Source organism: Aythya marila, assembly GCF_965140915.1.
Source record: "Aythya marila genome assembly, chromosome: 3".
Lineage (NCBI taxonomy): Eukaryota > Metazoa > Chordata > Aves > Anseriformes > Anatidae > Aythya > Aythya marila.
The window spans coordinates 75502900-75530677 of NC_139044.1; the positions used below are offsets into that span (position 1 = coordinate 75502900).

Genomic DNA, 27778 nt, shown 5'->3' on the forward strand with positions numbered 1-27778 from the left:
GCACCTAATCCGCTCAGAGAGGATCAGCTCCCACCGGGTCACAGGGCTGGACCTCGACCAAGCTCTTGTCACTCGTTAGGTTTAGAACAGACCCAGAGAACAAATGTGCTCTGATTACGTGATCCTTTGGGGGTCCTTTTTGACCCAGAGCAAGACAGATATGCTCTAGTTATTTCTCTCAGCCTAACCTAGGCAGAACTTACTTCTTTAGGACCTGCCAGCTGGTATAAGGGTAGTGTAATTAAAAAAGAAGAAAAAAACACCAACCAATCGCTCTAGAAGTACAGCTAGCACACTCGGTTTGATGGCTACAGCAGGTTAGTGTGATTTGGTGGAGGCCATAACACATTACTAGCTAATTGGGCACACTTTCTGAGGATATACTTGATGCACCAAACCACACCACAGACAGGAACAGGGAACAAGCTTCCAATGGTGCGACAGATTTCAGGAAGGGCAGTGCTTCTTTTTCTGTGCTATAAAATCAAGTTATCCTTACCCCCAGCTCGCCTGCTCCTCCCTGTTTGGGACCAGACTTCCCCACTTGCAGCACAACACAAAATAACACAGCCACACTCCTCATCCCACAAAAACCCCACAGCATAATAAGCAGCTCCTTCTCTCAGCTCTGCCTTCCTGCCCTCTCTTGGGCACCAGCAGGCACTCGCACTATTCACAAGTGGCAAATTGTATTTGGAGTAGAGCAAGGAAAAACAGAAGTCCCAAGCTAGGCCTAAACTTCTTTTCCTCACTTCTGATTAACTCTTCAAGCGGCCCTAAGCTTGGCATACACCATCTGATAGATCCAGATAGATCTGATAATTTGTTTCAAATTGAAACACGGCAAATCTGGCTTCAAGTTGCCCTAATTAGTCTTCCCATTAGCGCTCACTGAAACATATGAGAAGATTCACACTTCTTCTCAGAGCATATTGCTTCAGTCTGCCTCGGCTGCAGGCTCAGCTGGAAAGAGAGCCAGTCTGCTCCCTGAAATACCTCCCCGCAGCACAAAGGGCATGAAATTCGGAAATTACGCTGGAAATGAGAGAACCCAAAAGCAGGGTGAAGCTTAGAAGGTAACTGGGAACAAATGGCTGCGGTTGGAAGGGAGCTCTGGAGGTCATCTGGGCAGCCTGTGCCAGCGCTGGGTTATCCTGACAGAGGGACGTAACGGGAACAAGAAGCTCCACCTGGCCGAACCCTGCCAAAGAGGACTTCATGCAAACAGTCACGCATAAAGTTCAGAATAAACCAGTGCTCTCTTCTCAGCATGACTTAAACAGCTTTCATCTCACTGAGACGGGCTTTATTTGAAGGCTGCAAACACTCTTAAACATGACCCGTACATCTCTAGAGTCTGTCAGTGTTTAACATTCTTTTCATTAAAGAAAACTTTTGGATATAGGAGAAAAAAATAGAGCAAATTTCTACAGGTTTTCCTCTGAACAGCATCAGGATTACATGTCAAATCTTGCTTTTCAATTATCCCGATCTCTTCTTTTCTTTTGCCCACCACAAAGCTCCCTAGAGCACCTACCAAACTGGCATCACACTGGAACAGCTGTTGAAATGCTTCCCAGAACACAGAAATGAGAGATTTAGGAAAAAACTTGTTTTTAAAACATGTTACAAGATTTCTATCGCATAACAGCAGAAGACGGAATAAAAAGAACGAAGAGCATTTCACATGGCCTTACCACTACCTTGTGTTACACTTCTGACCTACATTATTACTGCATACCTGGCACAGAAAATGATGAACCGGACCTGATTTTGGTTTTACTACAAACCTGATCACAGAACTTTCATTTAAATGGGAGAGAGCACAGCAGGGACTTTCTTCTGAAAAAGGAGGAGAAGAAACCATCTGACATGGAGCTAATGAACTCCTCCTCATTATTTACATGTCCCTGTGCTGTTCTTAAATCCCTAGTGCCAACTGCGTTTACCAGAAGAAACCCCCTGAGGCCACTTCTCAGGCCTCACTCAGCTACTCACATCCTCATCTGTTACTCAGCTACTTCACATCCTCATCTGCTGCCCAGTGGCCGCTCCCAACGCACGAGAGGCCAGGAAGGCTCGCTGCAACCTGAACAACTTCTCTAGCTGCAAAATGAAATGAGTGCTTCAAGAAGCCCCATCCACAGCTCACACTTCTATATCTAACAGTTTCTTCACTGCTCCCAAAATGTTACCAAACAGCAGAACGATGGGCTAGTACAACAGCCCAATACCAATCAAACCCCAAATGTTTATGATGCTTATGTTATGGGGATGCATGTGTACATAACACTGCTAAAAACAGAGACCTTCCCTGCGTGAATGACTTTGAAATGTGATATTTGCTATTTTATCCAGGCTATAATTAGAAAGCCCTGACCACGGAGAAAACGCCGGTATTAAAAACAGATGACCTTCTCTTCCTTCCCGCTCCCCCCACCACAACACTGACAGAGTACCCCAAACCAGCAAAATAAGCTGAATTATTCTCATTAATTGATCAGGAGACAACCGAGGGAAGCCGGACCACTGTTATACCCCTTGACTGGAATCTGAGCTCTTCCAGAGGAGCCTCCAGCTGTGCAGCCCAACCCCGCGGGCCCAGCCCACGGCTCCGAGCGGGCCGGCGCTCCTCACACCCTGCCAGCAGTGGCTGCTCCTGCCAGCCTGCTGCGGGACAGCTGCTTTCAGCCATGCCTGAAGCATCTCAGCTCTCTCAGGCGATGGTCAGAAAGCAAAGCCAAGGCTGCAGGATGAGGTGCCGCGACAGCAAGATGGATGCCGCACTGCGTTCCCCACCCACCTACTCACAAACGGGACTGCCTGGATGCAGCCTGTGGAGGTCATCAGGAGCCAACGGAGGGATCCCAAAACCAACAGGCAGGTGGCCAGCCCTAACCAAAAGCGCTGTGGAGACCAACTCATCGCACTCTGCGAGCCAAAGTGTGCAGGAACCAGTCACAGGACGGTTTGGTTTGCTTGGTTGGTTGGCTTTGGGTTGTTTCTTTTTTATTTTCCTGTGTAGAAATCCTCATGGCTGTCCTCACAAGCTCCACTCCTGTTTTGACATAGTAAACTTGAAATAGGAGCTGAATGAATGGAGGAAGTCTCTGAAAACAAACCTCTTCCAAAGCATAAACAAACACGAGTAGGCTTCACAGAAAAGCAGATCAGAAATGGAAACACTGCAGGCTGGGGAGCGCTGCTCCGACCTGGAACAGCTCTGTGTGGAGAGTGAAACCCTCACAGATAAACAAATAACATTTAGGAATTAGTGCTGTGTTTGAACAGCAAGAAACTAAATCAAAAGAATAAAGAAAAAACGTACTACTGGCAAAATATTCTTTGAAGGATCTATTAAAATGCTAGTATTTTAAATTAGTATTACTGTAATACCAAATAGTATTTTAGTATTTAGCATACTAAAATACTGTCAGTAAACCAAGTTGCCTGTGTCACAGTCATGCCTTCAAAGCAAAAGCAGTCCAGAGCAAAAGGAGTTCAGAGGCAAGTTCACGCAATGATTTATTTTTTTTTTTTTACATATTTGAAAAAAAAAAACGCAAATTTGCTGGCTTCCAGCATCACCAGTTACTGTACTGGGATAACGCTTCTGTCTTACAGAAGTGCATTGCAAACTCAGGGCCAGTTCTTCTACTCTGAATAAGCCAATTCCTGTATTATTTTCTGTAATCCACTGTGTCACATACTAAAAAACGCAATTGCACCTAAAAAGTGCTAGAAAGCGTTAAAAGTTAAAGTAATTTAATATCTACACAGTTCACTAACAGAATGAACAGTACAAGCCTGAATACTACAAATACAAACTTAACAGGCTGCAGCTGAGACAGGATTTTCAAAAACTGAAGCAATTTTGTTGCTTTTATTATTTCCCTTCAAACAGCATCATCAAAGACGTGTGATGAAACACTAGCAAAGCCACTACCCTGAGCAAGTTATTGCAGAGAGAACTCAGAGGCCACCCTTACAGGCCTCCTACAACCTAGAGAAAACAAAAAAATCGTGCAAGAGGAGTTTAAAGCCTTTTCAGCAGAGAGCAGGAAGCAGCGCGGGCAGGAGCACAGAAGCTGTTCGCAGACATAAAAGGGCAGTACGCACACTTGCCCTCGGAAGGAAACAGAGAGGTAACACCAAGTTCCAGCAAACAGTAAAAAGCTTCTCTGACATCCTTACAATCAACGGGAATATTAACTACGTACGTAAAGTACTTCAGCAGAAACTTTCCTAACATGTCCCACCTAACTCGTCATGGACTGGCCATTTGGTGTATCTTCACTACCCTCCTCCTCTTCAAATAAAGACTTACCTTGTTCCCATTTGCCACATCTCACTGTTTCCATAACCCCCTTGGCAAGCAGCAGGGAAGGTAAGATAGCGAGGATCCCACTGGGTGGGAGAAGCGAGGGTGACACTCTCACCTTTCACACGGTTTGAAAGCAGGCGAGCGGGAGACAAGGATGTTCCAACGTTAGTTAACGAAGCTGAACACAGTAACCGATTGTCCTGAGCAAACCGAAACTACACCTTGTCACTGAGCAGAAGAAAATTATTTACTTGTAATGAGAATTTTTTATTCACACTTCACTACTTCCATATACCAGGTAAGGCCTGTTTTCGGCATACCACAGAAAAGGTCACCCGGCCTCGTTCACATTTACATGCCTCTCCCCAGTTCACAGCATGGAAAAGGCACCGGCTCTGTAAAAGTTACTTCGCTTTTTACCCTAAAAGTACATTCAATTGTAGTAGTTAGGGTACTCAAATACTGTGTGAAGCCTGCTCTTTGACCAACAGGACAACGCGGACCCTCTCCAGCTTTGGTTTATTTGAAAAATGCTGTCCCATATGTGAGAAATGACCCGTGTATACCACGGCAGGTTTCCACCTCACCTCCTGAGACGTAGTCCTGGCAAACCCTCAGTGAAGCTGTTAAGATTGCAGCAGCAAGGACAAGCAATTAAATGATACAACGGGCCACAGAAAACGACAGTATATTCATATAACCTCATTTCAGTACCACAAATCAGCCTCTGAGTTTCCAGTGGCCATTTCAAGAGCCAAATTCCCTAATTTCATCATTTTTGTCACTAGCTGACAGAGAGGCAACCCGAATACCTTCCCACAGACTTGCACATCGGTAATCAAACCAGAACCAGTGCCAAAAAGAAGCACAAGATGGAGATTTGGAAGGTCATACATTTTGGCTTAGTGGTTTTTAGCTTAAGAGAGGCGTGCACAGCAGGAACTGTTTATTTTCTCCTATGTCCTGTTGCAGTAAGGTTTGAGGTTAAAGTTCCCAAAGGAGTTAAAAGACACTTGGTAGAACAACCTGTCATCCAAACCGCCCCTCATTAAAAATTAATACACATTCCCTTGCGGTATATGATTACTTGGTGTAAGACAACACCAGGTGAAACGATTGCCATCCTGCTTGTAAAATTGCCTAAGCCCTCTGTTGGCAATAATGAATCATCAGAGGTCTCAAATAATAAAAACTTTCAGTGCATTTCCTCAAATTAATCTTAACAAAAACTTGTTTGTGTTTTGTAGCGGTTGACATCAGAGATACCGTACCAAACCAATGCAACAGAAAGAATTTAGCAGGATAAGGTAAACCTCACAAACAAATCAACAAAGGAAAGGCAAACAGATATGAGCTGTACAGGAAAAATCCCGGGATCTCCTCCAGTAGGACGGAAGCTTTAACATGCCCTAGATACACACATGCAGAGGAGTCCACAACTCCAGCAGCCAGCCATCTTCAAAAAAATGCATTACCTTTTTGAGCCAGATCTGGGTCAAAAAGCCCACCCACGTGATCCCTACGTCCAGAAGATGATTTAACATTTGAATGTAAAGGAGAGAAGCACTGTACAGAAGCGTCGTGCTGCCACTCCAAAACCAAGTGAGGTATCACACCTGTGCTGCAAGGACAGCTTTAACAAAGGGCCGCATAAATCATAAAGCTGCAGGGGAAATGTGTTAGCCAGGAGATTATTCAGCAGAGAGAAAAAAATACAGCAGAGTCAATTACTGCAAGACTATTGGGGTTTCCTTGCTGCACTCAATTATTCTCACTGTCAGTGTCAAAGAAATGTGGAATTGCGGATCCACTGGAAGCATGTCATAAAAACAGGCAAATAAAATACCATGTTTTTTTTGTTTGTTTTTACTGAAATAGAAGAGATTTCACAGACTTATAGAGGTTAAAGGAGATGGAAGGTAAGCCCAAGAGCAAGTTTCACTCCACCCCAAGCACTAGAAACAAGGCATAAGTAACTTTTCATGGGTCCAAGTTTGCAATGGCAATCCAAAATGAAAACTGGGTTTCTGAATCAGATTTCTCTGCTAAGCTCATCTGCAAAGACGAAGGCTAACCTAGCCTACATAAAGACTTTTTAAATGAGAAAACGGAGCATGTTTAAATAAAAGTAAGCATTAAAAATGAACTTGTTTTTACCAGAAACACTATAAATTTCTTAATTTACGTGTTTTACTTCCCTGTCCCAAGGATACCATGCACCCACAGTCAAATATGACTGTGATGTCCACAGACACAACACAATAAAGGATGCTCTGAAGCTTCTGAACAATTGGTTTCAAAGTTAGCTCACTCAGCAAGGAGCATCTACCTCCCTGCATGAACAGACACCCCACCCCCAGTGCTTTCTCTCCATGTACCTCTCTGTCTACAAACTCCTCAGCATTCAGCTTTGGTGCTATTTCATAGCAGCATCAGCACAGTATCTGATAGAGAGCTGGGCTGCAGGATGCTGCTGTGGGAGTACATGCGAGTAACAGGCAACTGGCCACCACAAAATAGTACTGAACATTATATAAAAAAAATGTAATGTTCTATATGTGCTGAACAAAAGAGAAATATTCTACCCCATATCATCAAATCTTTCTTTTCCAGCAATCTGGAGCTATTTTTAAGCAATAGTTACATAACTAAGTAGAATGATTTTTAGATTAACAGGTTCTATTTTTTCCCCCAGTTAAGAGGATAAAGCCATGTTCCAGCACAGCCATCACGTAATCAGCAACTCCATTTTGCTGAAATGAAAGAATGACTGAAAACTTACACTGCCGCAGGGATTCTTTCTTCTTTTTTTTTCAACTTAAAGTCTAGATCTCAACTTGTTTTGCCTTTTTGTGAAGGCTGCCTATAGCTTCCAATTCCATTTTCCTCAACAATAAGCACTTAACAGTGAAGACATGCAGAAATCAAATACGCCCCTAGGAACCTTCATAAAAAGTAATGGTTAAAGGTAAAAAAGATAATACAGATGTCACAATGTATGTTTATTTCCCAGTCAGCCACATATCCACGCCACAAATGCCACTTCAATAGCCACCAGATACTGCCTTTGCTGGCATTATTTCTTCATCCCCACCTGGGGATGACTGTCCAAAAAAAAACATAACCTGGCCCATCTGAACAAATCCATCCCTGCGTTCCAGAGAGGTAAAACCCCAGGTATTTTTCAGTAACATCCAGCAATGGGAACATGCCTACCACTCCACCTAACTGTACCAACAAAGTTGTACTTTCCGAAGCTCCAAAGGAAACTTATTTACAATATTGCACCTAACTTATTCCAGGTCCCATCTCCAACACCAGCACTCCCCCATCAGCCAACCTGATGCCTTTCAGCACCAAAACCACCTCAGCTAAGGTACGAAGAGAAGGGAGATGCACGTGCGATGAACAGGCAGGACTCCTCCCTCTAGCTCAATGGCCCAGAGCCAGGCTGAGGGTTCCCACAAACCACAGTAATTCCAAGCAGTTCAAACTGTTGCTCTTGACCACAGTGTTTAGCATGCCCTTATGTGTTATTCCTAAGTACAACCAGGAACAGAGTCTACAACTTAACGTAAACTCTATTTAGGACTTTCAACTTCCAAGGAGACGAGTTCCTGGCAATGTTTTCGAGATTATTTGTTAGTGTAAATTTAATCTGTGTTCTTACTAAAATGGTCTTTGCCTTGAGAATATCATATTCGGGTTGGTCTGGTACCCATCGGGCTCACCAGTAAGCAGCAACCCCCTTCTCTGTACTCAGAGACCACCGAGAACAGCTCTGTCCAACAGGAGCAGCAGCTTTCAGCTTTACGCCAGGCTGTGCAGGTGTGGAAAAGGAGACGTACCTTCATCTTCAGTATCTCCCACCCTCATACTCAGCACCATTTCCTCTACTAATCTCCCCCACTTCAGCCCTACACGCAGTAGCCATGCTCCCAGCTTACCTCTGTGCGCTCACTTTGGGCCCTGAGCCCCAGCTCCTCACGGGTGACCCTTCCACACACCACACAGGCGCCTCCATGACACAAGTGCAGGTGCCCGAGCTTTAAAGCCGATGGAAGAAGACATCCTCCCTGAGGCAGAAGCAGGTGCTAGGCACTGCCCCTGCTCTGCCTGGTGTGATATATCCCAGTCCATCGCCCCCTCCTCCCCGCCACAGGCACGGGTCAGGCCGGGCCTCCTCACACAGCCCTCCCACCGCCGCGTGCATGTCCCACACGCAATTTACTTCACGTGGTTTGGGAGCACCCTCATTGAGCAGTAATCCCTTCCAAGGGCCAGAAATCATCCCCAGGAATCCCAAAAATTCCCCCATTGCCTCCAGAATAGTTTAACTCTCTGGGAAAGTCTCTCCCCTTCTGATGCTGGTCCCCGAGCGGTGATGGAGTAGCACGTTCATAGCGACTGGATGGGATATGGACCCAGCAGGCTCAGTCTACGTAATCACTTACCAAATTTGGGGAAAAAGCAAGATATTAAAGAAAACAAGATCATAAAATAAATACACAAAAGAGCAGAATGTGACACTGAACTAGCTCTTTATTCACACAGGATTAACTATAAATTGGATTTGAGCGTAACTCTGCATCCTGAAGATGAATTCACATTTTATACTTCAAAAAATGAAGCATCGTTGTCCTCATTCCCCGTATGGAGAACTGGATGCCAAGCATTACAATTCGCCTGACATCTCTCAGTAAAACTGAGCTGTTTCCACCCACTGCTCCCTACGCTCCCCCGGCGTACTGCACGCTCTCCCAGCACAGCAAGTCCAAGTGGAACCGAAGGAAGGAACTGGAGGGTGGGGGCAAAACCCAGGCACCAGCAGTCTTCAGCATTACCTTACTGCAACGAAAAGCTTGACATTGCCAAGAGAATTTGACACTCCTGCTACTAACAGAAATATTTCTGAAAATGACAGCGGCAAGAAGACATGGAAAAGCCACTGAAATCTACCTTACAAAACAGATTAAAATCTAATAAATGGATGTGGAATAACCTCAATGTTCTTGCACCTTTCTTTCATGAAATACCTGGCTTTCACCATTTTGACTCTAGCTTTTAATATTTTTTTTCTTTTGTGAAGCCATGATTCTAGGACTGGCAATAACTGAACATTGTTCCATTTCTAATTTCCCTACAACATAAAGCGAAGAAGAGGGATTCACGTTTCTGTAATGCCCATTAACAGCCCCCCATCCAAGACCCCCACCTTCCCCACACGTGCTCTGAAGACTTAATTTGGCTTTTCTTAGAGGACAGTTGACAGTTTGAGCAAATGTGAATAATACACTGACAAAATTAGCTGTGTTAATTCAGAGGCTATATTTAGAACTAAATCTTACACTCTTAGGAGGATTTCTGCACTGTAAAAGACGAGCCTCCTCTCCAGAGAAAGACTATACTTCCTTTTTTTTTTTTTTTTTTTTTTTTTTTTTTTTTTTTTTTTAATGTCCACCATCAAAGAAGTCACAAAATACAATTCTAGAGGCAAGAGGGAAAAAATCACCTCATAAGTGTTGCCATCTGAACACTGGCGCTCTGAATTTTTCCTGGATGTAAGAATATATACGCATATCTTCATGCTTACCAGCTCTTTTTCACCTGCTAGCAGCCTGCCTGCAAAGCAATGGTAGTTACATAACAGTGGTTACCTACGGAGCCATCTGGACCTGTAAGTCACTTTTTTTGGAAATATTCTGGAAATTGAGAGCCATTTGTGTTCTTTGGAAGGAAAAAGACCAGCTGAAAGATCTGCTTTTAATTATAAACAGATACCAAATTAGGAGAGAACTGTGTAATACCCAGTACAGTCTTTTATCCTGGCTTTTCCTGAACAGAATACTTAGTTTTGCAATCATTTCTAAAATAAATAAATAAATAGATGAACTGAAAAATAAAGAAAAATTAACAGCAATTTATTATTTCCCCATTCTTTCACTGGCAATTCATATAAAACAAAGACAAAAAATGTCGCTTTTAAATTGCTTTCTTTTCCTCGCTGCCTACACTGAGGAGAGGATGGAGTTGACTGCCCTGACATGTTTCAGAAAATATAACACACACTAATTAAATGAAAGTGACAAATCCAGCTAAACCACAAGGGTAAGAAAGAGTACATCATTAAATATGATAAGAGTTTTAAAATAATGTATCTCATCCTGAAAGATCAGAAGTTCTTTTGCCAACTTGTATACATGTCAGGCACCATTTGGTCCACCAAATCCATCTTCCCTGGTATGAAACACAACACTTGCTCCACATGCCATAAACACTCTCACGTTAAAAGACCTGGTCCCCTGCAGAGAAGAGAATTGTAACCAAACTCCAGCTTGTATTTCTGAGATGTTTCTACAGTCATTCAAGATGAGAAAATGCTAAAACATTCAAAACAAAGAGAAGACAACAAACAGACACAAACTTTTCCTTCCTCAGAGAAGTTTTAGAGTGATGGTGATCGAATCCCAAAAATCAGTTTGTCATGGCAAGTCCTGCCAGGATGGATGACCCAGCACCTGAATGGGATGCTGGTTCGATGCCAGCACTCCTCCCCGCCCACCCGCTGCATCTCCAGCATTACTGAGGACAGCTTTCACGTTTAAATGAGCAGATCATATGGCATGAGAATTGCAAAGTTGTTCCAAGAGCTGCTACCTATACTGCTCACAGCCTTCTGAGCACTAATGCCTATGAAACACAGTATTAAAACGTAAGAGGGGCACGCTGTCTACAAACAACTAACAAGATTGACAAGAGCAATCAGAATTAAACTTTTCTTTTAAAAGTTTGCCGATCACTTCTCTCAGTAGGCCATGAAAATTATTAGACAGATGGCTTGTGTGTCCAGTTTGTTTTCCAGTGTGCACAGTTGTGAGCACAGAGACAGAGGTGGGAGAGCGGAGAATGTTTCAATTGCTGCCTTTGATAATGGAAAGAATTTAGTGTTTATAAATTTATTTCCAGTTGCTGGCTCACGTATTTGGGTATTTATAGTACTCGTCACTATGGTATCCAAGCACATTAGCAGTGCTTTGACCCTTGCAAAACAATGAAAGGCTGCTGCTTCTCTGCTCTCCAACCTATTCGGAAACACCTCAGTTTTGGTATCACTAGCACAGCACGTTATAGAAATTAAAAACAGAACTCTTAAAAAGCTAGACTCGAGTTCAGATTTTGCTTTTTGATAAAAACAAGCAGGGAACAAAGTACATCATAAAAGCAGGCTTGGGAGAAAGTGGCTCACTGGGATCTGCTCCCTGGCTCTGAAACAGGACCAGCTCCATAACCACCAGCTCACGCATTCTGAATTGTCGACTTACGACAAGTATTTCAAAAATGATATATTATTTTTGTCTAATGATGTTAATAACTGAAGTCTTCTTTCACCCCAGAGAAACACAAGAGAGCCCTTTTGCGCAATGCAGTGTCTAGCATGTTTTCTAGCGTTACCTAATAGCACCAGCAAATCCCTAACATAGCAAATCGTAATGGCATTCATCCCACATCCAAGCTACCAGGATGAAATTTGAACCTCTGCAAAGGGCAGCAATTTTAGAAGCTACGTACAGATCTTCCCATCATCACTCAAGTGGTGGAAGGCTATTAATGCTCTTCAGCTTTAGAAGAGAGGTTGACACAAATGATTTTTGAGAAATCAGAACTAGCGTGCTTCACATTCCATAAAATACTCGTAAAAATTAACCACGGCTCAATTCCCTTTCACATCGGGCTAGTGGTTGTAGGCAGATTGGTGCAACTAGGACATTGAAATGACGGAGCAGTGGAAACAGCAGAACTGTATTGGTAACAGCTGTAAATACTGAACGCAAGAACAGCTTGTTAACAAAAAGCAGAAAGTAATTATCCTTGCTTCTGTACTGCACGCTGTTTTTAAACTTTGATTGATAAGGAAAATTTAAGTCCTCTTATGAGACCTCTGAAACACAGAAGTCCACTGTGTTTGCCACACTCACCATCAAGTCCCCACACCCACACCCCAGCAGCAGGAATAACAGCCACTCATTTAAGCAAGTCTAATTAATGTTTTTCAACTTTTACTGTAAATTAAGGGCATACTACTCTCATGGAAGTCTACAACTCCCAAAGGATTCCTGTAAACAAGAACTCCTGGCAGTAAGTCACATTTATTAATTCTGCCAGACAACATGACCTGCCAGAACTAAATAAATATTCATATATATTCCTAATATTTCTACCTACTCTGAAGTCCCATTTCCATCCAGGAAAGGTTTAAAAGGATAGGGATTTTTTTTTTTATGGCCAGGCTTGATGGGGCTTTGAGCAACCTAGTCTAGTGTGAAGTGTCCCTGCCCATGGCAGGGGGTTGGGACTGGATGAGCTTTCAGGTCCCTTTCAACCCAAACCATCCTGTGATTCAAAACATTAGAAACATGTATTTAAGAGCATTTTCATTTCTCATATTCCTCAACTCTTTCCAAGATATTCCCTCCCAATTTTCAATGAAAAACTGTTCTGGAACATGGTACAAGTTTGATGGTACCCATACCATGGGCACACACAACATCTGTACCTGCTTTCCATTCATTCATTGCATCCACATATACGCTGCCTATTCCCATCCTGCAAGAGTTTGATTACATCACTGACTGATACTAGTCTTAACGTTTAGAAAAACCTCATTTCACAAGGGAAAACAAGAAAAATCAGCACAAAAAGAAGGCAAGTGTTCCAGCACCATCTCGTGAAGATACTCTAAAAGCAGAAATCTCTCAAGTATAAATTAAGGCCTGTTGCTTCTCTTAGTTGTATCACATACAACTTTTTTTAAGCCAACAGTAAAGACCAAACTTTTACATGGAGAACTGAGCCATAACTAACATGAGAAGTTATGTCAAAGATGATAAACCAGGAAGTCTGGCTAGAACCATGTTTCATGCCTTTTCTTTGACAAATAGCTAGTGAGGAATTGGCAAAGCAGCAAACTGGAGCAGTTGTGCCAAGTGTGGACTCACCGTAAAGCTGAGCATCCTGTATAGAAGTCCTTTACCATAGCCCCCTCAGCATCAAGGAGTAAGGTAATTTGAGTATCTGGTGAAGATTAGAGAGATTTCATGGAAAGGTCTGAATGTGGAAAGCACATCTATCTTGCACACTCCTTCAAGTCAGACTGGTTTTCTCCCTCTTATCCCTCACCGCTATTGGGAAAGAAAAGATGGGGCAGTCACGAGAAGCACTAACAGGAGTGCTGCCACTGGTGACACTGATGAGAGTTGAAAGAAGAAAAAAAAGTAACATAAGATAATGGTTGGACCATATGCCACAGGGACAGCACATTTCCAGGCCTACGGAAGCCACAAATCACTTCACTAAAGATTTTCAGGAGGCTGTGTTATAGAGCAGATACAACATAAGTAACAGGAGCAGCCTCCACAAGAACTGCTATTGTTTTATTCACCATGGATATTTATTCCCAAGTATTTTTTCTCCTCACCTACATAGGGCAAAAGAGTCCTTCTTGCCCAAGCAGTACCACCCAACAGACCATACTTTCTGGTGTAACTTGCAAACTTACAGAAAGGCCGTGATTTCTAAGATTCAATGAAAAAAATAATAACAAAAACCAGCCTCCTCTTCAGTTCCAAACCAGAACGACCCTTCTTAGATCTGACATCAGACTCACATGTGCATGACAGTAACCACATGTTTTTGAAGCTGATCTTTTTACCCTGAATTTAGTGATGTTACTTGGTTTTGCAGCTCTCCCCCCAGATGGAGCACAGTCACGCTGCATGCCAGAAGGGCTTTCCTGGACATTAATGCAGAAAATTATATACAGTTTAAACATCCTAACTCAGAGATAATACTACTCAAGTTTCTTTTACATAACGAAACTTAGGAGGTGTACACAAGCCACTAGTGTGCATTACAAGCACACATTTGGTGCAGTAATAAAAGATGTTTAAGATTCTTGCTTTGAAGCAGCCTGCTAGAAAACAAATGTTAAATCCCAAGATCATTATGCCATGTTAGTCAATCTTATCTGCATGCTCCTTTTACTAAATGCCTGCACCATCATCTGCCAGACCTTAGTTTATTACTGCCTGAACTCAAAAAAAAAAAATACATCCCATCTCATTTAAAATTTTTAATATTCTCTAAAAACATTTCAAATAGACTTCTTTAGCCATTAAGATTTACCTATCACTCGAGGATAACAGCAGCTAATGGTTATGGACCCCAGTGAATCCCTTCTCTTCCAGGCACTCTGAACATGCTTTTAATTCACTTTCTGAGTTCAGCTAATTATAATCTTGCAGTCATCGTCAGCAGCGAAGAATGACTGCACAGAGATGGCTAACACAGTGAGAAAGAAGGGAATACTTCTAACCATACCACTTCTCAAAGGAAAACCTTATTCCAAAAGCATTTCTCATCCAGCTAAAATTTAAGTGGCTCCTTGGCAGCGCTTGCATACAAGCTAGAACAGTAACCTTAATTCTGCACAGAATCTCTAGGTGCTCCTGTAATAAAACTTTTAAGTGGGAAAACTGAAAACCTCCTGTCGCTTCATACAAAAAAAGGTCATTGTTTAAATGAGCCTAGAAAGATGGGTCTATTTTTGAAAATACAAGGTATTTTTAGCCTTTGACAGTGACAGGCTAAACTCTGATGGAAAAGGATGTGCCACTAAGAGTTTATCATAGCTCATACAACTTCAGGAACATGCACAGGATGTTCAGCCTTCTGATGCACACACACACATTGAGAATAAAATCACCCTGTATGCTTAAGAGTCGCATCCCAAACACAGGGAGGCATGCTCTGTTCTTCCAAGCGAGATCCATTTACACATATACAGACATTACACAATATTATATATATATGTGTGTGTGTATCATATAGCAATATAATATATACAATAAAAAAAAACTGTGTTTGTGTATACATACATATTATTTATTCTTAAACTCTGATTTGTAACACCTAGGCTTGCTAAAAACACAATACACAGTCTTGGCAAAAAAATAATCTGAAACATGCACATGAATGGCGGATGCTTAAATTTATTGGCCACACTTCCTGAGGTTGTAGCAGACAAAATAAGGGCCAACAGCCAAAAACTTCACGTCTGCCCCGGGTCACAGGACAGACACAAAGCAGGGTTCAGGTCAGATCTGCCACAGGCATTCAGTGCCAGGTGTGACATAGATTTAGGAGGCGATGGCCATGTCACAGCTACCTTATCTGGTGGGCATCATGCAAGAAGAACATTTTCCACTTACATCTCCTTTCCAAAGCCATCTTCTCAAGAAGGATGTTATGATCTCAAAATCAGAAAGTGATTTCTCCCGGAATAGTAAGTTAATCGGGAAAGAAAAAGGTCTTCTGCATTCCCTCAGATTTGTTACCAACATCCTTACAAACTTTCTGGTCCATGCCACAAGAGTAAAAAATAAGAACAGAAAAATAAAGAAATCCATCCCATCACCTCAAGGAAAAATATTGTCATGTAAGGATAACTAATGAGGAGGGGTGTAATATGTATGTGTAATATGTAACCCATACATTCAAAAAGTTATTAACACATGCCAAATACAGCTCAGTTTTACCATTCTTTCTGTTTCAAGGGTTGAGTGTCTGAAGGAACAGCAGCAGGGAGTGCACAGAAAAGGCTGCAAACCCTGAACCTCCCAGTGATACCAGACATACGGTAAGCAGGAAGAAATTGATCTAGCATTTACAAATTTACTCCTGAATCTTTTACAAGAACATTAAGGTTCCTATTAATCAAACAGCAACAGACCACTAGTATAGTATGGTCTGTGGTCTGATCCCCCACACACCATAAGGGTGTTATCTGCTTTACAAAACCAAACTCCTTTCCCTTTAAAAGTACAATACATCTGGTCTGCATGAAATTAAAAAAAAAAAAAAAAAAAGGCAATCTTATTTATCAAACCAAGAACTAATATACCATCTCTGAAAAGCTTCATTCTGTACTATGTTATTAGAAGAAACATGGAAAAAGCTGCACAGAGCTGCACTATCAGCTGGGAGTACATTTTTGCATTAGAAATAATAAAACATTTGATCTCTTACCAATCATCCTTCTCCAAGTATAGGCATAATTTTATTCTAATCTTAACATCTGAATTGCCTTGTTTTGTTTTTAAGACCTCTGACTAACAAGATCAGAAATGAAAACAATACTCATATGCTGAAGATACTCTTCAGATCTACACAGCTAGTATTTCTGTCTAGGGTTGCCTTGAAGTGTTTCTCTGCAGAAAAAGCTTGCATATTCACTGAAAAGCTATTCATTACTGGAGTTACATTTGTTTCCATAAGCAGAGTGAAGCATAAACTTTTCAACACATTTCTCAGGAAAGCTACTATAAAAGAAAATAAAATTGCAAAGGAATAAATCATCTTTAATGGAGTCTTTTTGTCTCCAACAATTTCAAAAGTAGTCCAAAGGCAGGTTAATAAATAGTAAGATATTTATTACCCATAGAGGGTCCTAAAATGAAGCAGCACACATTCACAAAGCATCCGTGTGGTCACTTCGTGAGAGGACTTGCTATCAGTAGGGGGAGCTTATTTGAGGATTTCACAGGAAAGCAAAGTTGTGTTTTTTGCTTAGAGGTTGTTTCAAAAAAGAAAACCAGCTAACAATAAAAATGAAACCAAGCCAAACCAAGAGAAAAGTTTCCTCTCACCAGGGCCAATATTCTGCCATCCACGGGATGAGACTCAATTTCTACATTCTAAGGCAATTTCCTTCAGAACAGATTCAGAAGATTCAAACTTTAAGCCACATTATAAGTAAAACAAAAAGAGCATCACAGCAGGAGTTTGAGGAGCAGCACCTAAGACTTGCTACACAAATAAATAAATAGATAAATAAATAAATTTATGCCTTTAAAATCCACTCTTGAAATTGAACTTTTTTTCTTCAGTAGCACTGCCAAATCATCAAGACAGAGCAGAAACGATACCTTCGGAATTGGGACATAACCTATGGTTTTCTTAGCGACTGGCTTAAATTCGGACGCATTCAGATGTCCTGTCTGTAGCAACAGCCTTTCATTTCACTCTTTTACTGTGAAGCTACAGAGCAAGCAACCAACTGGAACAGGAAGAAACGGACAAGGGCCCCCCATCTCACCCCCAAATCAAAAGGCTGTTTGTTTCTCTCTCTCAAGGACCATTCTGCAGCCAGGAGGAAACGCAGGGCCTCCAAGTTCTTTTGCTGTTTCTTTCTTTATTCCTGGCAGTACCAACACTACCAATACTGTCTAGTTCTTAATAACAGAGCCACACAAAAAGAAAAAAGCTTAAGCAACAACTTCATTTCAGCCCGGTCCCAAATTCAGCACAGCTCTGAACTTGGCTAAAAACTGCTGATCCTCAGAGAACAGGTCACTTGGTGCTGCCTGGCACATCCTAACAAATGCAGTTAGCAGCAAAAACTGGACAAGAAAGTCTTGTCTCTGCATTTTGTATAAGAAAGATTATTCTTCTGACTACGTACAGACTTCTTACAGATTATTTTAAAACAGCATCTGCAATATTATGTTTCAGATGTAGCAACATCTACTTTGGAGATGTTCTCACCTCCATTCTCCTGATGTATTTCATACAGATTCCTTTTAAACACAAGTGGATTTTGAAATAAGAACCTGCCTCTTACACTTCATCCCTACAACCTCACTACTGGTGAGAAAAAAAAAAAAAAAAAAAAAAAAGAGAACAGCAAAGCTACGTGCTGTCAGAAAAAGGAATTAAATTCACTCACACACTTCTGCAGCAGTACCAACAAAAAGCCTGTTCTCTCCCATTACAACCCATCAATGACCAAGTCTTTTTTGCCACTTGGTTATTGCTCAGTTTTCTTCAAATACTTCTATTTGTAATTAATTAATGACATGCTACTTTTATATTTGCATTTCTAGCTGAAAACATTAAAAATATTTAAACTTGGGTAAATCAGCTATTGCAGGTAAGCAAGCATACCTAAAGCAAGACAACTCCTCAAGGTCTCCAAAATTCAGTAAAACTACACTGAAGCACTGCAGGTCACCACTCCAGGACACAGCAGAAGCAACCTTTATGAGCACCACGAGACCACAACGTGATGGAGTGAGAATATCAACATCAGTTCCCAGAGCTTTAAAAATGCCTAGGGATAATTAAACTACACAGAGAGAAGTTATTTACCACAGCATGTAAGCGATGGAGGTCTCATTTGCAACTTCATTTCAACACAGCTGGAAGATGAGATTTCATTTTCTGAGGACTACAATAATCACTGAAATGAACACCTCCAGTTAAATAAAAAATATTTAGGAAAACTTCTTATTACTGTAATATTATCTAAAACTGATGTGACTCATTACAAAAAATAAACCAAGTTTATTCCTTTGGATAAACAAATCCTTTTAAGCTACTTAGCCCTTGTTTTCCTAGGTTTGCTGCAACCTCTTTTCACCTCAAAATCTGTGTTCCAGTGATCTCTTCAGTCTGAATGAAAATACACTTGTATAACTGAAATGAACAAGTCTGAATTAACTGAAAGACAGCTGATAGCTGTTGATAGCTCTATATAATGTAAAGAAATATGGATTAACCCCATCATCATCTCAACTCGTAGTTCTCATAAATTCAAATTAGCCAGGGGCACATCTCAAAGAAAGTGTCTGGAACGAATGGTCGTTTCCTTGTAGTAAAGACGTGACCCTTGTGTAGCTGACTGTCCTCTATGGTGCAGATTTCTACGGCTGCAGCTGACAACTGCGATCATTATTACAGCAAAATCTCCTCTCTCAGCAATTTAAAGGGAAAGGAGAGGGAAAAGAAGATTTTTTTTTTTTTATCATGTTTCCATTGGGGGACAGGGGACCACCAGTTTTGCTTCTAAATTTGATTGAGTAAGAAGTATTTAGTGATAGTGAAAAGAAGATACATATATATTAAAAAAAAAAAAAAAGCAATTTAAAAACAAAATGGTCACAGCTCCATGCACTCACACTCTCTCACTTCCCTTACCCTGAAGGAAGCCAGTGAAGAAGGAAGTGAGATGAAGGGGTAAGTACGCTCCATCCCAGTGTGGTCTCTGCACACTGCTCTTTGTTGCTGCAGTTGTTGCAGTGCCAGAATTGCTGTCAGCAATCCATCTCACTTACCACAGAAGCACACAGAAACACAAGTGAGGCCTTGGAGGTTCTCTTTAAGGGAGCTTTCACATTCTACTTCAAAGCTTTTTACAACAATTATTTATTATCAGTACTGAAATTATAGTTAATATAAAGGGTGATGTTGAACACACTAACTAGACTTTACATTAAAAAAAGGTGGGGGAAAAAAAGGTGTAACCAGTGCTTGCATGAAGGAAGAAACAGGTCTGTTGAATAAATACTAAAAGCAAAGAAAAAGTCCTCCAGAGCCAGTCAGTGGTATAAAACTGAAGGATTTACAAACCTTTCTACAGGGAATAGGACCAGACTTCTCTGCCAAGTCCCAAACTAGAACTCCCGGCAGCATCACCGGGTCTTGTCTTGCTCAGCAGGAGGCTAGGAGCAACTCACTCCCTACATCCAAATGACTGCAGGCTACCCACTAAGGGCACTACTTTGTCTAGAGTGGAAATGTTGAAAGAGGACTCACGTGATTATTTTTTTTCCAGGTAAGGCTACAAATGCTGCTTGAATGTGTACATTAAATATTGAATAGTAACTGAATATGTTTCCAGTGTTCATGCAATGGTAGTTTCTGGCTCAAAATGTTCCTCTCTTTTGCTGTTCTCTGAAACCAGTCTCTGATCTGACTCCTGTTTGCATCCTGAGACCTCAAGTTACAGAGCTGGTGAATGCAGACCCACGAGCTTTGCTTTCTGTAACTTAACTGTAGCAAGGAAAAGTGCAAAGTCCTCCCTGAAATCTCTCAAAACGTATAAAGCTCGGCATGCCCAGGTCCCATGATACTAACCCAAACATAGACAAGATCATTGTATGATTCTCCTTGTTTTCCTATCAGGATGCCAGATATCCACTACAAACACAGATTACTGCACATATTAAAAAACTCCCCCAGATTACACCTTGCCTGGTATTATTCTATAAATGACTGCATAAATTGGAGTTTTATATTACCATCTACTTAGAAATTATGTTCTTTGTAATGCTTACAAAGATTTAGCTTTTGAGACCCGCCATTTGGTAGCAGAAGCTGCACTGTAAATACAAAAATACGACTATATATTAAATAACTGACTTGTTTTCTCAGAAGACCAATAAAAAATACCTCAGGGGAAGATAGGAGGCAAGAAAGCGGGAAAAGGAGATCCTTTTCTCCTCCTTAAAAGGAAAAATCCCACTTAATTTCACAGAACAGCTGAGGCAGGAAGGCACCTCTGGAGATCACCCAGCCCAATGCCCCTGCTCATGCAGGATCCCCCTCAGCAGGTTGCCCAGGACCATGCCCAGGCAGGTTTCAAGCAGCTTCAAGGATGGAGACTGACTCTCCACAACCTCTGTGAGAAACCTGGGCTTTACCACCCTCAATTTTTCAAAAAGAGCATCTCTGTCCATTCATTCAGATGGAACAGAATAGCTGAACTGAATGGGTATTCAAATGGGAACGGCCCGTAGACTCCTGGAATAGTATCTGTGTGTATGATGAAAATATGCTGACTATTGTAGGGCCTGAATATCACGAAAACTGTATGGAGTAAGGGGTGGAGATTGTACTGGGTATACTGGAGGTATTTTTTCCAAAGTAGCCGTTGCTCAGCCATTGCTGGGCATCCCTCTGCTGGTGGTGCTTTTGCATCACTTGAGTGTTTTGTGGATTTGGTTTTTTTCTTCTTCACTTGTTAAACTGCCTTTATCTTGAACCACGTTTTTTTTTTTTATATTTTATTTTTCTCTCTCTTTGCTTTTGCTCCTCTGATCCTCTCCCCCATCCCACAGTGAGCAAGAGACTGCATGGGGGCTTACCTGCTGGCCCAGGTGTCCCCAGCACACCATCTTACCCACATTCATTCGGACACAACTCAAGCAGGAGCATAAACTTCCAAGTTATATATGACAGAAATAACTTCTTGCACAGCATCGAAGTGAATGCTGCCAAATCCTAAATAAGCACTATTTATTTTCCCTGAGTTATTTCTGATGAGAACAAACAGAAGTGGTCTTTCTGAGGATCACGTACTGATGTGAGCTGAAGGCAAAATTCACCAAGCGTAAATGGGCAGAAACACTCCCACTAGTTGGAGAAAAACCCTGCCAATAATTTTTATGTGAGGTAAACTGAGCATGCCCATCCTAGGAGTTTGTTTATATGGACAGACTACCACAAAAGAAGGCAACGTATCAAGTCAAAGCAGCATGTATTTCTCTCTGCAGAGCATACTCACATGTGGTACTAGTGAGTGCCTTCGAGCCAATTTTAAATTCAGAGTACACAGATCCACAAACATAGCACACTACAGGCAATTTCCCCATGACTTTAGTGGAAAGTTAATGGCATAATTTTTTCCATCAACTCCTAGAAATATGTTAGTAGACTTCTGAGATAAAGCAGGTTTAAATTTTGTTCAAATCCTAGCAAAAAACTCAGAAAATAAACAGCCAACCTCTGAGCATTAAATATTTATACTCCCCTCAGAAATACAGACATTTTACTTGCAGCAAGGAATGACAGTACCTCTCCTACAAGGAACAGAGTTTAATACAGGCTTAAGCAAAGAGCACGTTTCTGATCGTCAGGACAGATAATATCCAAGTAACACAGCAAGGCTGACTCACAGAGAGCATTGCAGAACGTGGGGCTTGGCAAGTAGAGAGGAAGGAACAAAGGAAGAACAGCTCCAACTTATTTTCTTCCCTCCAAACAACCAAGCAACTTCATCACACTTACACCACACCTTGCTAGGATCCAAATGCTTAAAAGACTGATCAATACTCAGCGTTTCAGAGAAATCCCTTTAAATGATCATCTTCCAAAACCACAGAGCACAGCAGACGATGAACACGGAGTATACTTGCCAGCTCTCAAGACCTGGGATCCTCCTGCTACTGCACCTTCCTGGCCAGCATCAGAACAGACAGTGCAAACCAGTATTTGACTGTATGCGCTCTCAATCCCGTTATCTTTAGCAGCATGCTAAACTAAGCAAACAAGAATGCCTCATCAGTAGATTTTGCCTCCTGACATTCAATTCTGCCTTTCACTAAGTTCTATTCAGTAGCTATTTTTATTAGCTTTTCATTTTTCCTCTCAATGAAAAGAAAGAGCATCAGAATACAATGCTCAGGACCTCCTGGAAGAAGAAGGCTCGAAATAGCAAAATTAAATAACTTCAGAGCTGGCTGCACTATGTTCCCTGGTGTATAAAGAAACACTACAATTAAATTGAACTAATTAGATTTTTTTGATCCGATAGCAAGGTAACATACTCAGGAAAAATGACAGACAAGAAGCTCCTCTGGGCCTCATGGCATTAAAACAAGTTCCTATTCTATCATTCAAGTATCCCAGCGAAGTCCTGCCTATCCAAAAGGCACTGATAATGTATCAAGCATGTTGCATCCGATCCGTAACGCTCCCCAAATCACCACTTGTGAAACCTCTCTGCCAAAGGCAACCTCTTTGTAACTGCGGAACAATGTTTTAAATTGCAAACAATTTAAATAAAGCTTATTCAAAAATAAAGCTTATTCAGCTTTAGATATGAAAAGAAACACTGTTACCCACCCATCTTATATCAGCATTTCTACCAGGACTTATTAAAAACCAGTTTAACTAGCAGAACATCAACTCCCCAGAGAAACAGCTGTAGCTGCGATCTTCTGTATCCTCCCTCTTTCAGGAAAGCACCATTTTATGAATTTTATGCTTATTAATTAGCAACCTTGACCTGCCATTAGTGGTTGCAATTTAATAAAGAGAGAGAGAGATCTGCTTTATAAGGATGTTTCCACAGGAAAATGCTTTGGCCTACAAGAGCAGCGTGCCCTGTATCTTGCCACTTCAGTATCTAGTTCTTATCCCTCCTATCCAAAAAGCAAAACTCAAAATACACAAAAAAAGAGCTCTGTTGAGGTTTACACTCCATTTAATTTCTGATAAGACCTTGATTCTCCAATTACGTAAACCAAATAAAAACAGTCTCAAAAACACTTAAAATGTAGACTTCACATTTCCTATGCACATGGTATTGAGAGAACGGTATTGAATTCAGCGACTGCGGGACGACTTGCATAGGTGTCACAATGGTTATTAAGAACTGTATAAATGCTATCACTGCTGATGGAGAACAGGAAGCTGTGTTTCATGAATGCATGCCACATTTCCATGTAGTATCCCACATCTATTTCATCTATTTAATGGATATTGCAAATTGCAAAGAAGCACTTTAATCTAGAACATGCATTTTAAGTAAACAGAAGAGTAAAGAATTTGTAACAGCTGAGTTTACCATCACATTTCCTACATCAAAAGACTTCTAAATATTTATTTGGTAACTCTCTGAAATCTGCTTCCATTTGGAAAACTTCTGAGTTGCACAAAGATAAGGCACAACACCCTGTAACGGGATATTTTCAGAACTTTATACCTGCAGTTTTTCACTACAAGAGAGGCTTTTTCCTGCCACCCACCTCCCCCTAGCCTTATTTCAGAACTCAAGCTAAGAGAGAAAACATTAAATGACAACTTTCTCAGTCTGAAGCTTAAGGGACAACCTATATCTGAAGGCCTACCAATAGTATAGCTGCTAGATGTTTGACATTGGGTGGTATCTTGCTGATTTCAGAGCTGGTAATGAGAACAAAAAGCAGAGTAAGATGGGTCAGACAGGCTTTGCTGGTATCTGATCAACTATTAGGCACCAATACAAACATTTTCTTCCACACATTTCTTCCTGAACACACCCTCCTGCTATACCAGAAATAAAGGAGTTTTTGCAACATGAACAGCAGTTTCATAGTGCTCTATATTTCACTTCCAACATCTTTCCTAACAAAGAACACGACATTTTTCTGAAGACTAGCTGCATTCAACATCCAAGAGCAAACAACTCACAGGACAAGATGAAAATAGTACTAACACTATTGCTTGCAAGTAGAGAAAAGTTTAAAAAGGAAAGGATCTGGAAAAGATAGTATCAAAAGCTTTTCCTCCTGCTCCACACAGTATGTTTGTGTGTGTTTTTCCTCCTCACTCAAAAGCTGATCCGAATCCAGAATCGCTTACTGACAGGAAAACAACACTGAACACCACACTAGCTGTTATTTACACAAAGATAAAACACCTTTTTACATTAATCCTTAAATTAAGAACACATTAAATTAGAAATTTTGGACCTTTCTACCCAAACTAACATCCCTACATTTAAAGTTTTTTTTATAGTCTCATTTTTTTCCTCAGCTTCCTCCAGTCCACATGAACATTGCTCAACTTCAATACTGAAACTCAATTAGTCATTTAATTTCCTAATTTTTCTATTTTTGCACAATATAACATAAAAACAAACAGTGGAATAAATTTTATCTTGCCCTTGTCAAAACCCATCCCTCCCCCAAGTCATATACACGTGAGCAGAACACAAGAGCCACTTTGTTTTACTTTTTAAGCCCTGCACTTTCAAAAAGAACTAATGCTCCTCAGATGAAGCATGACTAAATAGATGAATTTGAATGGATATTTAAGATCCAAGGAAAAACAGTAAAAACAGATTTTAAATGCACTGGAGCTCCATTCCCTCCACCAGTATATTTACAAGTAACCACGTGTCTGCACAAATTAATTCACCTGCAATTCCCGTAATTAAAGATATTAGCATTAATTCTGAAATTAGGTTTTCGATTTTTAGTAGGCGTAGTAGAAAGGAAATAGCTAGGCCACATTTCATTCTCTGAGCGTTGTTACAAATTGTAATGATCTGCTGACTTGTGAAAAAAATTCCCTCTGCAAAATCCCCAAGGGCTTCTTCCCAAGCCCCACATTGAGAGCAGATGGCCAGCATCAAGCCTGCAATTACTGGCCTGGCAGTCCCACAGATCGCAACAATATTCTTTTCTTTTTGGGGAAGCAGCTTGAGATGCAGACAGCTAGGTATCTTAGGCAACAGCACTTTCCACTAGAAATGTACAGACATTCAATATCCAAACCTGGCATACACTCCTTGCCTTAACTTTCACTTTACGTTTCCCTCTTTTCTCCTTTAACATTTTCTTTTCTACTACTTGAAGCTTCTCAAAGAAAGTGGCAGGATACTGATAATATCAAAGATACAGAAAAATTGACCATTGTTAAGTATTGCCAGATGCACAAACATCAGGAACTAGTTGCTGCTGCAAATTTTTTCCCTCTTTACTTTCTGTTGAGAAACTCCAAACACAGATTGTAACAGTGCTCTGCTGAGAGCATGCAAATGGACAGAGCTATTAGTTAAATGGTAACAAATGACTATCAAACTTGTGATTGCATCAGTGTGTCATCCCTCTTCCCACCCACCCCCAAGAACAGTTGTGCTGTTCTCTTCAGCCAGGAGAACATCTGATGAAAAGGTGCTGTTTCATTTCCTCTCCTTCCTCCCACCCCTCAAATGGGGAAGCAAGCCCTCAAAAAAAGAAGGGAGAAAAAAAAAAAAAAAAAAAGCAAAAAAAAAGCATGGTTTTAACTCAAATACTGTATCTTAAAATGCTATTCTGCAACACTTGGGTGAGTCAGCTTGTACACACATAGTGTATATGAGAGAGATTCACACCCCTTACATTCCCAACAACAACAAAAAATAAAAATGCAGTAAGACTTCTTCATTAATAACCATTTAATATTTGAATTTCACATCAAAGAGCTTGAGTATTTGAGTAAAATTTCATTTTAGCAAACCTAGCAACAGATTAAAAATAAAAGTTTGTGTCAAGAAAGCTTTAAGGAGTTTCCAAGGACAGCCTTTCCAACCTACAGACACAACAGGAAGGGGGAAAGGATTCCCTCATCTACAAAGCCTAACAGACTTAACTCGGCATCATTTGGACCTCCCTTCAGCGTTCACTCAGCCCTCCTGTAGAGACTTCTGCCTCTTACAACGTACAGCATCCCTTAATTCACTTCTACTAATTCTCCCCGTTCTTCCTCATTTCAGCTGCCAGCTCCCTGACACAGAAATGCACAGGAGAGAAGTATGCTACAGCCCCATTTTGATTTAGCTTACTCTTGAAAATCTTACTGGAATGTAAGTTCCCAAGAAGGCAACCTCAAGCCTTATTACTGCCTGGTTTCCTTCTCATTCGGCCTCATTTCCTATTCCCACATGCCTGTGGAGAGGGTAGCAATATTATGGAGAGGCTGCTAACTTAAAGGCTGAACCCCTCCCTGACAAGCACAACTTTGAGTGATGATGATTTAGTCCAGACTGACTTTTGACAACCTTTACATGCCGTTGATATGCCTCAGAGATCTTTGGCGATGTGTAAAAAGCCATGCAATAAAACAAACATATTTCCCAACAAGAGAGGACAACAATCCCATTTTCCTCCCAGTCCACTGAGTAAGCTTTCTCTGCTGAAGCACACAATAAACACCAGAAAGCACTGCCCCTTCAGCAATTGCCTTTTTTTTTTTTTTTTTTCTATTTTTACCAGTTGTTTACCAAGTAATGGTGTATGAGGTACTATTTCTCTGTTTAAATCTGGCACCTCTTGTAACTGCAATTCTCAAAAGATGGAACACAAGTACAGGCGCTGTGGCAGAAATGTAAGTGAATGCACACAACTCATGCAGAAGTAAATTAATTAAACCTCACCAAAATAATGACTTGGAACCGTCAGCAAAATGCAGAACTGCATGCTCTCAGCTTTGGAAAAGCACCATTATTTTAGAAAACATAACTTTAAAACATTTTGAATCGTTTCTCTCTCAGAAACATCCAAGATTTGACAGTGTCAACTCACCTTCCACACTATCAGAACAGGAGGTACCAATCCCAGTGTCCCCGCTGTCGGAAGCTATACTGTGTCTTCTGACAGGATTGCTTTGACTGCTTGATGCAATGGCTGCGGACTGCCACGGGGATTCAGTACCAGGTAACCATCCCACTGAGGAATAATCTGAGCCTACAAAGAAGGAAGCCAGAAGTCTGTCATTACAGATACAGTACAGAAATCAACAACAAAATACTGGTCACAGTGAAAAATGAGCCCTGTGTTTCATAGTTCAGGTCTGAAACAGGTTCTGTGCCAATGTTTGTTTGTTTTTTTTTAAAGTAAGGTCCTTTTGCTAGGTGGAATCCTCCCAAGAAATCCAAGTAAATACACTTTTACTATTTAAAAACACAGCCCTCCAGCTGTTCTTGCAATAACTTTACCAAGATTCTTATCTTGTATTTTCTGTCCTAGAAACGGTTCTCAACTCGCAGCAGGATTTTGCACTGCAAGCACTCAACTACAAGCAGAGAAATGA

The 27778-nt window shown here is 41.0% G+C and overlaps 1 protein-coding gene across 3 annotated transcripts in view; it reads right to left on the reverse strand.

The window, feature by feature from the left end:
• CEP85L (centrosomal protein 85L) overlaps window positions 1-27778 on the reverse strand; it is a 143487-nt gene that overhangs the window by 67612 nt on the left and 48097 nt on the right. For 2 of the 3 annotated variants that reach the window (XM_082756349.1, XM_082756348.1), the window contains exon 2: window positions 27271-27432. In XM_082756349.1, the coding sequence (XP_082612475.1) occupies window positions 27271-27432 (162 nt within the window). Of the gene's footprint in view, window positions 1-27270; window positions 27433-27778 lie in introns of those variants that run through there. The other variant, XM_082756350.1, reaches the window with a different exon arrangement.